The sequence below is a fragment of the Salvelinus alpinus genome, chromosome 11 (genome assembly GCF_045679555.1).
Source record: "Salvelinus alpinus chromosome 11, SLU_Salpinus.1, whole genome shotgun sequence".
Taxonomy (NCBI): domain Eukaryota; kingdom Metazoa; phylum Chordata; class Actinopteri; order Salmoniformes; family Salmonidae; genus Salvelinus; species Salvelinus alpinus.
This window is the reverse complement of record NC_092096.1, coordinates 52,495,276-52,510,158: the sequence shown is the minus strand read 5'-3', so window position 1 is coordinate 52,510,158 and position 14,883 is coordinate 52,495,276. Positions and strand designations below refer to the sequence as shown.

Genomic DNA, 14,883 nt, shown 5'->3' with positions numbered 1-14,883 from the left:
CAATTTGTGCTGATTTAAAAAATAAATAAATTAGGAAGTCATAGTTTTTATTTTTGCAGCACTTGCGTCATCCAGCATGACAGAGACCATGTCTAATGCTGCAGGTAGTATCAGCACTGAGCAATTTGGTACGCCACCTTATATGATGCTAACAGTGTTCGCTGGTTTACTGAAGTAGCATTCCCAAAGCGGGACGATCGTTGGCAATATTCGGCACGTTTTCGCTGAAAAAACTAAAGCGGCTTATCAGCGTGATTGGGATGTAATGTCTTTAAGTGACGCCTTAATTTATTTGGCTTCATGCTGTCCGCTGCCAACATTTTTAGACACAGTAAACATACCGGTCTTTCCCCGTCTCCCACCGTAGTCACAGTGAAGCCAAGCGCTACATACGCGTCGTCATATTTCCTCGTCTTAGCTTTCGGGAGACTTACGTTTGTCTCATTATCTCCGTCTCTCTCCGTCTTTCTTTTCATCCCTGTTAAATATTTTTCCATGGTGTCTCTTAAGGGTTTGTTATCTGCACTTCACATATCCTGCTCTGTGCTGTGTGCTCTTGTTCGGTGCAAAAAAAACTACTCCCTGCGGCAAAAAAAAGCATGTACCCCGGGGTCACACGCCCCCCCCCCCCCCTGGCATCGCTCCGAGCCCCTCCAGGGGGGCGCGCCCCACTATTTGAGAAGGACTGCCTTAAGACATGGTTTATGTGCAAAATGCTTCAAAACTGTGCAAGTATAATTGTTTCAATGAACGTTACTTGGTAATCTATTTTATTCCTTTTACGGGTTCCTCTCTATTCATGAGATGTATTTGAGATGTATTTTGTTTTCATGTTATCTTGTGTACACTGTATTTTTGTTTTATTGTATATTCAAGAGGACCACAATGGGGATACGTTTTTTAACTTATTTGTGTCATCCACGTTGATGGTTCTACTGTGTTTAAAATGTTTAAATAAATAAGAATAGTTACAGAACTTACCATAGTGGAGGTTGGAGAGTAGGAGAAGTAGTATTCCCTGTTTGGAGAAGCAGGAGATGGGACCACCAGACATCTCTTTAAGGCGTTGGCTGTTTCCTCTGGCTGTATGTCCTTGTCTTTCACTGTCACTGACGGCTAGCAGTTGACTATCCAAAACACACAGAGAAGATAGAGCAGAGAGGAGAAAGAGCAGAGACTTCCTTTTGATGAGGGCTGCTGTTCTATAAAATAATTCCTGTATGTTAGCTGAAAAAGAATCACACTCTACCCCTTCACTCAGCTCAGAGAGTTAGAAGATGAGGCGTGGGTGTGTTTGGGGTCTGTCACTGTGTTGATCAGTCTGATGGTGGTGGTTTTGCAGCATGTGTTTCCTAGCTGCTGCTGGTTGTGTGGTTCATGGTCATGGTGTTTCACAGATACCGGTAGCTTTGTTACTTTATGAGCAGACCATTCAATGTTGCAGAGAAAGAGGAAGGAGCTAGATAGAGGGCTCGGGAGTAGAGATTGAGACAGGGACAGAGAAAGAGAAAGAAAGACAGAGAGAGAGAGAGAGGGGGGAGAGAGGGGGGGTTAGAGAGAGCGAGCGAGCGCAAAAATGTCATAACAGTGTCTGTGCAGTTCCCTCTTGGCTTCATATGCCTGCAGAAGTGTTTGCATAACTTCTGCATGCTCATAGGTCAGTGTGACTGAGGGACATGAAACACCTGCCAACTTTTTCGGAAGGTAGTGGGTCCCAGGTTACTGATAGAGTCCCCCCTTATACGTTTCATATAACAGCTTGTGGTGATGTCACTTCCTGTGACTGTTTCTCAGGTGCAGTGACAATGACCTGGCTGCCGGCTGTCTGTCTGACAACATAGACATTAACACATAGACACAGAAACCCCCTAACTGGAACAGTGACCTTCCAGACCATGCAGGGACACTGAAAATATCAGTCAGAGTCATACACCACTAATGTCATTAATCGTTATGACCTCTCTGTAGGATGAGGAGGCAATATGGGAGAACTGGTAGTCATTCGTACGTAGGTTACTAGCTCCTCAGAACTCCTGCAGAGTATATGACATCATAAAATTGAGAAGACCTGTTCTTTTCAGGCACACTCTTCCCCCAGAAGTCATTCTGAAAATCTCAACGGGTCTTCAGCAGATGGGGTATGGCTTTTGAACTTTGCTCATGGGGCATTTATGTAATATGTCTCAAGATTCAATGGGTATATATAATTAAGTCCAAAAATGTATGTAGAAATAGCATATTGCCCTTTAACTCACACATTGTGGAGAGTGAGATCATTACTAGGCTGAAAGGAGTTTTGACCAAATTAGGTTTTATGGAAAAGTTGATGACGATGACAATATCTATTTACTGTAAGAAAGCACTCATTCCATCTGGTGGATAAATTTTTTTTATAAAAAAAGCACAATGCAAAGATATTGTAAAAGTACAGGCCATTAGAAGAAAACGTGAACAATACTTTTTGGGAAATTCATATACAAATATGTTATTCTATCATCTGAATAAATCAACAATAAAACTAAATTCACAATACAAAGCAGATACAATTGCAGTTGCTGCAGATAAGATGCATCATCATTGCACCATATAGTAGAAAAAAAAGCTTTTACAGTGAAACACAATTAAACCATGCTTAAATACAATAAAATAAGTAAAGAAAATAAGTAAGAACACCTTAATGTGCAAGCTGTTATTGCGTGTGTGTTTGTGCGTGTGTGTTGAGCGTACAAAATCCATGTTCCGAGTACCTTCTCCTCCTCTGATGATGTGTCCTTCCATCCCTCCAACCCTCCAACCTTCCATCCTTCCATCCCTTCGTCCCTCCATCCTTCCATCCCTCCATCCCTCAGGTACCTGCAACATGTCATCACACAAAGTTGTTCAGGACATGCAGTCAAATAAACTGTTAAGAATTAAACAAAGAGACATACTTTAAATACATTATATTTTGTTATCAGAGAATTAGATCCATATTAGTATCATATTAATTATCAATCGCATATGGCTGTTAGTCTTACCTGGGGCTGTGACTGGCTTCAATTGAGAATAGACTGAATCTGCCTCAGGTGGGGTTGATGTTTCTGTAAGGGGTGAGGATAAAACATCAGAATAATATAACAGTTATATATAGAATATTATGCACCTAGTCAATATGGGGTCAAAGGGGTGTGAGGGTATGATAGGGGGAATATGGAAGGAGGGATGTCCAGTCTTACCTTTCTTCTTGGTTTTGGCCTTCTGTTTAAGGTCAACCTCAGCATAGGTCACATCAACAAGTCCAGTTGCTGCTGAAAATGAACATTTCCAGTCAACAAATTAAGGAAGTAGCTTATTGAATATTCTGCAGCTTTTTTGAAACTCCAAAATCACACATTTAATTTCACTGACTGCCAACCTGTAGAATGAGTCTCACCTGTGGTCTTCCCTGTCTTGACCTCAGAATAGACTGGATTTTCTTTTGGATCAGCTGTCATTTCTGAGGAGGAGGGGAGAATTTGTATGTTTTTATCAAATGTGATGAGTAAAAAACACTGCTACATTTTGGATGCATTTATGTGACAGTTGAGAGTTACTTTTCTTTTTCTTGTCCAACTTTTTGAGTTGAATCTGGGCGTACATCACATCACTTGGTCCAGCAGTAGCAGCACCAGCATCTGAAATATACAGGTAATACACTAATATCTCTACTGACTGTTAGTATGCTAATAATATTGGTCAAAGATGAGAGAGAAAGAGAGAGAAAGATTAATAGGTTGGTTTTCCCTCAGCTTGCCTAGGGACATAGAGTACGGTAAAATCTATAGAAAGTTAATGGTGAAAAGTCAGTATGTGAAGTTACAGAGAGGAGAGTGACAGTGGTCTGGGATGAGAGACTGACCATGCTGCAGACGTGTATAAACAGCATCAGGAGCCTGGCCCTGGGTAGATCCTTGGTCCTGTTGGGGGTCCAGGTTGGTCCTCTGGGGCTGGGGGGGCCTACAGGGAGAGAGATACTCATGAAACACACAGATTCTATTTTACTGTATGAAAAGTTGAAAGATAGGTGTACTCACCAGAATATTCTGTTGCAACAGGAACCTGTAATGAGAAATCCATAATATTATACTGTATCAATTCGTTACTGTTTTAAACTTTTGTTATAAGACATTTTTTTTTTCCTAAACATGAACTATAAAGATAAATGTGAATCGATAAAAGTCTCACCTCCGGCTTTTTTATATCGACACAGCAGTACCAGGAGAATGGCCAGTAGAACACCAGCAACAACCAGGCCCACAACCACTCCTACTAGGACTGATGTAGAGGGTCCAGGAGTTACACCTGGAGAGAGAACAGCAAATCACTATCAGGTTCTGGTAGTTGTAGAAAATAAATAAAGTAGTGGACAAAGTGAATATATATTTGACAACTGACTTGAGATCAGATGACCAGCCTGAGCTTGTAACTCCAAACCTACAGTATGCTTTTTAACACTACAAATGACTGATGACCACAGATATTATGAAAAGGTCATGTGATTATAATAGTTTTTTCACCTCTCACTGTCACCCAGCTCTCTGGTGATTCTCCTTCATTAGATTTACAATTGTAGGAGCCTTCATCTGACTTGGAAACTGCAGGGATGGTCATCTCTAATGTGGTCTCATTCCTGATGAGTACTCCATCTTTGTAGAAATCAACCTTGGGGTTCGGGTTTGTTTCCTGAAATCTATTTGTACAGCTCAGAGTCATAGATTCTCCCTCAGTTATGGGATAGGGAGGGCTCTCCAGGATCAGAGGGCCAACTGTATAACATAATATATAAATAATACTGTAAATCTGGAGTAATCACCCACATGAGCTTGTACTTTATGAGATGCAACCATTCAGTTACAGAATTGAACATCATTATCATACATTGTAATGTAAAACACGTTAGTGACTGTTGTACAACAGACGTACCATCCACTGTGATGTTGACAGCATTACTGTACTCTCCTGATCCAGACTCACACCAGTACACTCCACTGTCCCATGTGTATGTTTCCATGATGGTACATGCGGACCCTGCTATTGATCCCCAGTTAGAGACACACTCTGACTCCACTGCTTTCTCTCTGTATCTCTTCAGTCTCCATCCAGTAGAGTTCCCTTTCTCCTCACAGCTTAGTGAGAGAGACTTTGATGTAAAGTGTTGAGTTCTGTTAGGTCTTACTTTGAGAGACACTGATGGTTGAAGATCTGTAACAAAGAGTGACAGAGACAAATGTATACAGTAGTTATATATACACGAGGGGGACCTAAATGTGATTAAATGCAGTTTCAATGCAGTTAGTTACCTCCTGACCAGAGAAACTGAGGTTCACTGTAGAGTGTGTCATAGACTGGGTCTCCTCTCCCAGCTCTACACACATATCCTCCTGTGTGACTAGGACCAGCAGGGATCAGAGTGTAGGAGTCTTCACTAGTCCCACTGCCAGATAGAGGCTCTACAGAGTAGGACGTGTCCGATAGGGAGAGTAACCCAGCTGTGTAGGGAACAGTTCGGTACCAGAAGAACCTCCAGCCTGTAGATGACTCTTTAACCCCACAGCTCAGAGTAACTGAGTCTCCAGGGTTCAGCCACTGAGGAGAGACACTCAGGACAGCTTGGGGTTTATCTGTTATGAAGGAAATGACACAAATCAAATGTTCAGTCTTTAAAATGTTTACCCATTTTGTTATTATGGGATTGTACCTCACCCCAAAATCAAACTATTGTTTTGTTTCATCATTAATCTCACTGTCTGCTATTTGACCTCATCCCTTCTGTCTTTCTCTTGCAACCCCATAAAAACAGACTTACCTAACACGGTCAATTGTATAGCATTACTTGTCTGGGAGTGTTTTAAGACATTTGTTTTCTGAAGACCTTCACAGGTATATAGACCATTCTTTGCAGGACTGATTCTGTACTCAGGCTCTGTATTCGTGTAGACCGACTTCCCACTGTTATAAAAAACATACTCAATCTCTTCTCCCCCTTGAATGTCACAACTGAGAGTGACAGTCTCCCCACTGAATATCTGGGGCCAGATGGGTTGGAGGGTCAGAACAGCCACAGGTCTCTCTGCACAGACACATCACAGAAAATAAACATTATCACACACCTTAAAATGTAAAATAATGTTGATCAGCATTCATCACAACATGACCATGTCATAAGTTGTCATTTCTGAACATACAGTATGCACTCTGAACTGTCTGACTTCCCAAGATCTATCAGAATACTGCCATATACAGTGATGTCTACACACACACACACACACACACACACACACACACACACACACACACACACACACACACACACACACACACACACACACACACACACACACACACACACACACACACACACACACACACACACACACACACACACACAGTTACTCACCTTTCACAGTGATAGTGACAGGATCACTGATGATTGATGATATGGATCTGGACTGGATCGCTCCCTGACACCAGTAGAGACCCTGGTCAGACTCAGCAGCTCTACTGATGGTGAAGGTGGCTCCTGTTGTAGTGTGTCTGCCAGACAAGGTCACTACTTTCTTTTTTTTGTCTTTGTACCATGTAAAGCTCCAGCCACTCTCAGACCCCACTGAACACGTCAGAGTTACTGTCTCTCCATTGTATGCAGGCTTTGGATTTACGGTCAGTGTAGTTTCAGGAAGAGCTAAGAAAACAGAGAGCAGAATATCAAAACATCTGGATTCATGCTTGGTCATTTTTATTTTTTTTGCTGTTGCATTTAAGTTTTGATTAAAGTTTATTTTAAATAGCGGTATGTTGACTCTATTCAGTTAGAATTTACAGTCTACACAGTATATCTGTATTTAGATTAACCCTCATTGGCTCAAAATTAATAAAGTCCAGATAGTGATTGAAATTTAACAGTGAGCTCACCAGTGACACTAATGTAGAGAGATGGGCCCTATGTCAAGTGGTTATGGGCATGGAGGCACTTGAGAGATAAGATGATATACCTGTTACCGTTAGTCTGACTGCATCACTCCACTCAGAATACTTATTCTGATCAATATGTGAACCCACACACCTGTAGTCACCATTGTCTGAAATATTAACCTCACTGATCTCATATTCATGATTCCTATTGATTGTGGCTACATCATCCTTGCTCCATGTGTATTCCCAGTCAGTGACTTCTCCCCTCTGTATGTTACATCTGAGAGTGACAGACTCTCCACTGAATATCTGGGAGGATGTGGGGTATATGGTCAGAACAGGGCTATTGTTCATGTACTGTATTATGTGTGTGTTGTGTGTGTGTGTGTGTGTGAATAATGTTTGTGTTTGCCTATTGTTTATTTTTGTCATTATTTTAAACTTTTTTCAATTGCTTTTCTTTTTGTAAATTATTTTTTTACTTATTTATTCATTTATTTTTATATACATTATATATATATATTTATATTTTTTTGTATTTTCTTAAAACCGCATTGTTGGTTAAGGGCTAGTAAGTAAGCATTTCACTTTTGTATTCGGCGGATGTGACAAATAACATTTGATTTGTGTGTTATTTATTACCACTGACCAGAGATGGGAGGAGTTTCAAAGCTGTAACTGGGGAACTGGGTTTCCAGGTTAAAGTCTAGAGGTTCATTTCGCTTCACATCATCACATGTTGAATACATGAATCTATTTTCGTTAACTATTTACCTCTAAAAATATCTAAGTGGTATGTTGTAGAGTGTAGAGTGTGGGACACATGTACAGCATTTGTGAAGAAACCAGGAGAAAGGTTAGAGGGGAAAGCAGTTACAGACTTCACCTTTAGTTTGTATACTATGGTAAACATCTGGGGTTTCTTATCGCCCCCTTCATGGACAGGCCTGTAACTACTCCACATTCTTGTGGATCACAATATCGAAATAATCAATCAATCAAATGTTTGGCTTGGTCAGGGTGTGAGTTGGGGTGGGTATTCTATGTTCTATTATTTGTATTTCTATGTTTTGGCCGGGTAGGGTTCTCAATCAGGGACAGCTGTCTATCGTTGTCTCTGATTGAGAACCATACTTAGGTAGCCCTTTTCCCCACCTGTCTTTTTGGGAAGTTAACGTTGTTTGAGGAACATAGCTCTTAAGCTTCACTGTTGTTTTGTATGGTTTATTGTTTTTGTCGGCGTCATTTCTAATAAAAAGGAATATGTACTCTCACCACGCTGCACCTTGGTCTCCTTTTGAAGGCCGTGACAGGGGGTCAGCCTGATGAACCAAACTACCCAATAATCTCCTTCATGTAGCCTAACTCTCACTCACACACACAAACACATGTACCCACACATAATCAAATATGTTCTTTTTTGTTTACTGAATATATTATCTACAAATAATTAATATGCTTTGTTTAACTGATTGAACAAAGTTTTTTATTTGATTGGTCACTTAGCAACAACATAATCCCTCAGTCTACTGGGTCTGTCCCCTTATTCCTTCATCTCTCTATGTCATCATATTCGTTTATATTAAATGTTTCTCAGGCTCATGCTACAACCTGATTAAAAGCTGAAGTGACCAACAACTCCATTTCTCTGCAGTCGGTAAACACAGTGTAACCAAACAACGTCATCATCAGTTGCCACATTTATTGTGCATATATGACGTACTTCATATTCTATGAATGAAACATTTTCTTGTCCAATAAAGGAAATAGTTAGCTAACAATATTCAAAATACAGAGAAATACATGAATCATCATCATCTCAGAGTTGCACATAAAGTGTACTCCATTCTAAGCCTCTGGCAAGTCTTCCGGACCCCTACAGTTCCTGTGGCTGTGACACGGATGGGGCTTTGACAGAATTAGAAAGGTACAGATGCATAAAGAGAAACAGAAAAAATAGCATCTGATGTCATGTTCATCTCTACACTACTTCCTGTTGCTGTAAAAGTAAATGGACACATCAGATCTGTGGTCTTTTTGTGGGAGGAAGAGATAACTATAGTATGTATCAGAGAAGAAACTTAGTGGATAAAACATAGTTGTACAAAAAGTGAAGTCAATATTATATTTATCATACCTGGTCATGTTGACATGTTCAGTACAGTCTTTAATGTCACTAAGAGAGGTGTCAAAGGTTTGACGTCATGGCATGTTTATCATTTGGTTTATGTTGTAGCTATTTGGAGGTCAACTGCATGTAGATGTTCTTGAGTTACAGTCTGTCAACTGTTCAAAGTAATAACCCAGGAAAGTAGTGATCACAGTGGTAGATTGAATGTAAAAGAGATAAATTAATAAGTGAACTACAGAAAATGTATGCTGCAAGAACAATGTCATTCTTCTCTCTGACAAGGACATACATCCCTACACAACTTTTCATGTGTCCTCATCAGCCCAACAACTAGGTTTTCGCAGGTTTTTGCATATGACTACAACCATTTCTCTATTCGACTCTCTCTGATCAGCATCACACAGTGCCTTCCTTCACAAACACACACTGCTAAAGACAAAGAGAGCAAACCATGACCCCTCAACTATGACAAACAGGTGACCTAATGTGAAGTTCCTCTGCCTTGTAATTTCAGACACTGTGCACTGGAAAAAGTCAAACTTAACCAATTGCTTAATTAGCGTGATTATGCAAGTTGAGTGGACTTAAAAAGGACAAGAATTTGAGCCAATCTGTTAGAGTCTTAAATCAACAAACTCTGCTTGAAGTCAGATGTATTTGAACAAGCTTGTTGAGTAAAATACAAAATGATTCTTTGCTCAAAACGACACCAATCATCATCATTATCATTATTCCAGCATGATCTCTTGCAGGTTGATTTTCAGAATGGTTTGTTTCAATACCTGTGTATTTGTTTGTACTATGACTGGTTAAATAATCTTATGCTACACAAACATAGATAACATACTGTACATTTTTCTAAACTAATCCTATCTGTTACTAGTTGGACTTATTTCACACATTACTGATATGTTTGTTCCAGTTAATATGATTTGGGTAGTCTCAATAATCAATCTTCTCTACCCCAACAGTCATTCTGAATGCAGGTTGCATGTGACTGAAATGTTAAATAGTTGGATATCCTAATTTTGACTGGATTCCAATAGAAATGACACATCCCTTTGCAAGCCGGCATAATTTGACTAAACCAGGAGTTTCAGACCACTGTGTTAGGGTGTAACTAGGCCCTCAGCGGCTTTATGATATATGTAATGTGGTGTCATAATGAGTTTAATTATAAAGATAACATATCCACTTAGACATTCACTTGGTGAAGGCTACAGTACTGAAAACCATTCAATACAACATTCATGCCTCTGTTGCTAACAAGTACAGTTGTGAGTGTTAATTACAATTCACTCTAAAAGCAAGGCACTTAATGTATGCAAAAAGGTAGAATTTTTTTTTATTCTGTGAACGGAATATTTTGGGGAATTAATTGAATTCCATCTGGTTATTGGGACAGACATGAATTCCATTTTGGACATGCGGACAAATCAAATAAGAACAACTACAGTCCACATGTAACAAAGACTCATCATATACTCTCTGATTACATCCTCATCAATGCCTGGCCAGCACATAATCCTAATGCAAAAGAGTACACCTTCTATTCACAGGCATAACTCAACCTCACTAATCAATGTCATACTATTATCTACAACTATTTTCTTTTATCTAGAAAGATACATATGAGCTTGTCTGATCACAACACCTATAACTGCCTATGACACATTTCAGAATCTCCTAATTGTAACTAGGCCCTCAAAGAAAGGCAAAAGGCCTGATGATACACTATAAATATGATAATTAATAAAGGGAGAAGAGTACAATCATCAAATTGTAAGCAAATTGTGTAGATCCTGATGAAATGAAACAGTAACATCTAGGCCTATCTACAGAATGTACACGTGTAAGATGCAGAGGATGCAGAGGGTTCTATTTCTATGCAAGGCCCAGCCTATGACCACATCCTGTTCAGCTCACAGTACTTTCTGGTAGGGAGAGGAGGGTGCCTTCTGGGCGTCCAAATGTAATCTTGTCATACAGAGTCTGCGGCTACATGTGACAGACAGTCAAGAAGAAACTGTTTCAGCATCAAGAAAGGTAGTGACTATTCTCAAAGTAGACTACATAGTCTTCCATTCAATCACAGACATTTTACCATTATGACCATTTATATCTTACCTTGTTCAATCTTGGGATAACCAGATCACTGACAGTTTCATAGATGGATATTGGGTTTACATGACTGTTTGATATTGTCTGGAATCAAAATACAGCCCATTACAATACAGTACATACAGCTTCCACACACTCAGATACATAATAACGGCAATGCATACTTACATCTCTACTTCTTGTGTTGATCATAACATCAGCATATATTGTGTTGTCAGTTAGATCTTCTGTGTTTTATAAGAACAAAATATCAACCAATCAGATACATTTCATACAGGATATCAACAAACATACCCAGAAATTAATGAGGGGTCTCACTCTTATTCTAATTTCTAATCCCCCCCAAAATCATATCAGCTGAAGAATACTTCTAGAACCAACAGAAATGTCACCTTAAGTATAGTGGAGGCCCCTAAGCTGTACATACCCGTGATACTTTGGCCCCTGCAGTAGCACACTGCCACAGCTACAATAAGAATCAGCACCACAGCGCCTCCCACTGATACTCCGATATAGATGGTATACCACGCCAGTCCTGTCACATATTGTTCAACACACATGATTAGACTATACAATATGATAAAGACTAAATGGCTCTATATCATATACATCCAATATAATCACATGCATTACATATTATATTTGACAACATAAGCGTATAAGCACACTGAAAAGTGTATGGAAGGGATTATTATGATATCTAGGTACCTGGGGTGGTTGGGGTGGTTGTGTCATTACTGCACTTTACTGTCTCAAAGGCAGTTTTCCAACTGACCAGGTTGGAGGCGTTGCACTTTACACTGATGTTTCTCTCTGCTGGTGAGAGAGAGAAGTAAATCTGCTGGGCGTCCCCGTAGATCTCATTGTCTCTCTCCCAGGTGTAGGTGAGGTTGGGGTAGCAGGACACGTTGCACACCAGCCGTACTGTACAGGAGCGGTTGGCCAATAGCTTGATGTCTGTCTGGATCGCCACCTTGGATATAGGCTCTGACCAACCAGGAGAGAGATAAAGACTCATAATCAGTCTTCTAAATGAACCCTACCATAGCCATACCACCAAGAGAAAGACGACTTGAAAATATGATGATATTTAACAAAGCATGGTGAGTAAGGTCAGTATGAAACCACAAAACCTGTGTTGTAGTTTAAAGATCACCAGCCATGGTTATGGATATAAATAAGAATGATATTTAAAATAGGATGCAAAAAGATGAAAACAGTCAGAGTGATGGTCTTACTGCCAATCTGACCTTTGTCCCCTTCGCCTGTAAGTAGAAAATCCCCTGAGTCTTGCAGTGTCAGCTCTCTGACTGTTAAACTGAAGTTTTTGGTGTTCATCTTTAGTCTCCCCTCAAACTGGGATGCAGGTGAATAAACGGCTTCTGTTTTGAATTCTACAATTTCCTTTCCCATATACTTCCACTCCAAGGATTGGAAATTTCTCCTCTCTATGCCTGCCAGCAGCTCCACGGAGTCCCCCACTCTCTTGTTGATGATCAGAGGAACACCCACATCTGAAACACACAAATAAATACGTTATAAAGGTGAAATAAAAAATAAAAAATTCTGACATCAGTCAATGGTTGCACACTATATTACAATGATCTTATTACTGTATAATTATTCATGTAGTACGATGTAGCAAGTGATGTAATTACTCATTGTTACACTCTAATACATGTTACAGTGTGACTGTAATACTTGTGACAGTGTGCCAACATGAATAACTACACAATAATACACTACAATGCAAAGTCCTACTTAATCAATAATAGACAATAATGGATTGGATTTATATAGCGCATTTCCAGGTTTTATTTATGATGTACGTGGAACTTAGCATATTTTCACTTTATATCTTTATGTATCTGAGTGTGTGGGTCCTTTTTTACTTCATTGAAGTCCACTCCTCCCCCACATTCAGTAGAACAGGATGAGATGACAGGAAAAGAGAAGCGGTGGTGGATCTGATAACCCCTCCTCAGCTCACAAGTACAAATACCACTGTGTTTACTGTGTAATTATTCACCAGAAATACATCATATACTGCATGGGCAACATTATAATTACATATCAGTCTGACGTAATGTTTTATAAAGCCTTATAAAAAAATGTCAGTCATAAATTAAGACTAAATACAGTTACAGTTCATTGAAGAATTTAAGACATAACTGCAGTTATCCTAGTCCTGCAATGTATCATATTATGTAATAGAAACAATAATTTGATACAGTCCCATATCGCCTTAAATGTAATGAATGACAGCCTTTACGCACAGGGTCGTAAGATCTGTTACGTTCTAGAAGCACTGCAACAGCTGCTGTCCCAACCACACCATCGGCACTCATTCAAAACTGCAGAATATTTACATCATGTTATGTTCCTGAATATAGGTATTATGTAGATGTTATCAAACAGTAATAAAGAAAACGTTTCGAGATATCCAACCAATCACTGATGACTAGGCATTCTTACAGGCAACACACACCATGTAAAAACCAACAAGGAAGTTAGAGAAAGCTGACGGTTTTCTTTACTTTATCATGCAAGCAAGCACATGCAATAGATCCTGTTTGGGGATGATTCTACCCTCTTGGTTTCACATTAGAATAAGGAGGCCGTTGAAAAGACCCTAAGTAGCCAACTGACTGAAGTCAGTAAGTGGTTATCCATTTAGGTAAAACAGAATGTTTCCTGTTTGGTTCCAAACACAAAGTGAACAACTCTTCCAACTTCTCGGTCAAGTTTAATGACGTAGCGGTGAAGGAAAAAAGCTCTGTTACATTCATTGGGATGTGAACTGGACCAACACATGACATGCGCACTTGTGGCTATGAAGGCCATTGGGAATGTTCACTCCAGGACAAAGTTCCTGGCAAAGGTAGCCAAGTTCCTGGATAGAGAGACTATGAGGACCCTGGCAACATCTCTGATACAGGGCCACTATGACTATGCTTGTATCTCATGGTTCAGTGGCATAACAAAAAATCTGAAGGACAAACTTCAAATGGCCCAAAACAAACGAATGAGAATTGTATTCAAGCTCAGCCATAGGGACGCACGTTGGTCCTGATCATTTCAGGGAACTGAACTGGCTTCCAGTTGATCTGGTGGTGGTGCAGATTAAACTGTTGATGGTTTTTAAAGTGATACATGACCTTGCCCCCAATTACCTGTCGAGTTATTTTTATTTCTTAGAGACTCTCATAGCCTTCAGACCAGAGCCAGTGTTGCCAATATGAGACCACAGCTCTATAGGAGCATGGTTGGAAAAAGCTCTTTCCTTAACACTGGTGCAGAGGAATGGAATGGTGTAACAAACCATATAAAATCTATCAATACGCTAGGGAGTTTAAAGATAAACCTTAAGACATGGTTTATGTGCAAAATGCTTCTATTTTATTCCTTTTACGGGTTCCTCTCTATTCATGAGATGTATTGTATTTTTGTTTTATTGTATATTCAAGAGGACCACAATGGGGATACGTTTTTAAACGTGTTTGTGTCATCCTCGTTGATGGTTCTACTGTGTTTAAAATGTTGAAATAAATAAGAATAGTTACAGAACTTACCATAGTGGAGGTTGGAGAGTAGGAGAAGTAGTATTCCCTGTTTGTAGAAGCAGGAGATGTGACCACCAGACATCTCTTTAAGGCGTTGGCTGTTATCCTCTGGCTGTATGTCCTTGTCTTTCACTGTCA

At 39.7% G+C, this 14,883-nt stretch overlaps 3 protein-coding genes and 1 long non-coding RNA gene across 4 annotated transcripts in view; all 4 read right to left on the bottom strand.

The window, feature by feature from the left end:
- The window catches only part of LOC139534900 (SLAM family member 8-like), a 116,766-nt gene extending 115,563 nt beyond the window's left edge, over positions 1-1,203 (bottom strand). Inside the window, exon 1 of the mRNA XM_071334435.1 lies at positions 982-1,203. Within this exon, the coding sequence (XP_071190536.1) occupies positions 982-1,054 (73 nt within the window). The 5' untranslated portion in view covers positions 1,055-1,203. The remainder of the gene's footprint in view (positions 1-981) is intronic.
- Positions 1,204-3,215: 2,012 nt separating this feature from the next.
- On the bottom strand, positions 3,216-3,691 carry LOC139534912 (uncharacterized). The gene is made up of 3 exons (XR_011667027.1): positions 3,573-3,691; positions 3,413-3,475; positions 3,216-3,287 (listed from the first exon to the last, which is right to left on the bottom strand). It is a non-coding gene; the product is annotated as an uncharacterized lncRNA (long non-coding RNA).
- A 130-nt stretch (positions 3,692-3,821) lies between these two features.
- LOC139533331 (Fc receptor-like protein 4) lies at positions 3,822-7,109 on the bottom strand. The gene is made up of 8 exons (XM_071331385.1): positions 6,416-7,109; positions 5,825-6,088; positions 5,319-5,639; positions 4,942-5,220; positions 4,536-4,784; positions 4,204-4,320; positions 4,053-4,077; positions 3,822-3,975 (listed from the first exon to the last, which is right to left on the bottom strand). The coding sequence occupies exons 1-8, from the start codon at positions 6,750-6,752 to the stop codon at positions 3,822-3,824; spliced, it is 1,746 nt and encodes a 581-aa protein (XP_071187486.1). The 5' UTR covers positions 6,753-7,109.
- Positions 7,110-8,617: 1,508 nt separating this feature from the next.
- Positions 8,618-12,260, bottom strand: LOC139534909 (SLAM family member 8-like). The gene is made up of 5 exons (XM_071334445.1): positions 11,891-12,260; positions 11,610-11,717; positions 11,351-11,409; positions 11,189-11,266; positions 8,618-11,059 (listed from the first exon to the last, which is right to left on the bottom strand). Exons 1-5 carry the CDS (start codon positions 12,198-12,200, stop codon positions 10,979-10,981), a joined length of 636 nt encoding a protein of 211 aa, XP_071190546.1. The 5' UTR covers positions 12,201-12,260; the 3' UTR covers positions 8,618-10,978.
- Positions 12,261-14,883: the final 2,623 nt, after the last annotated feature.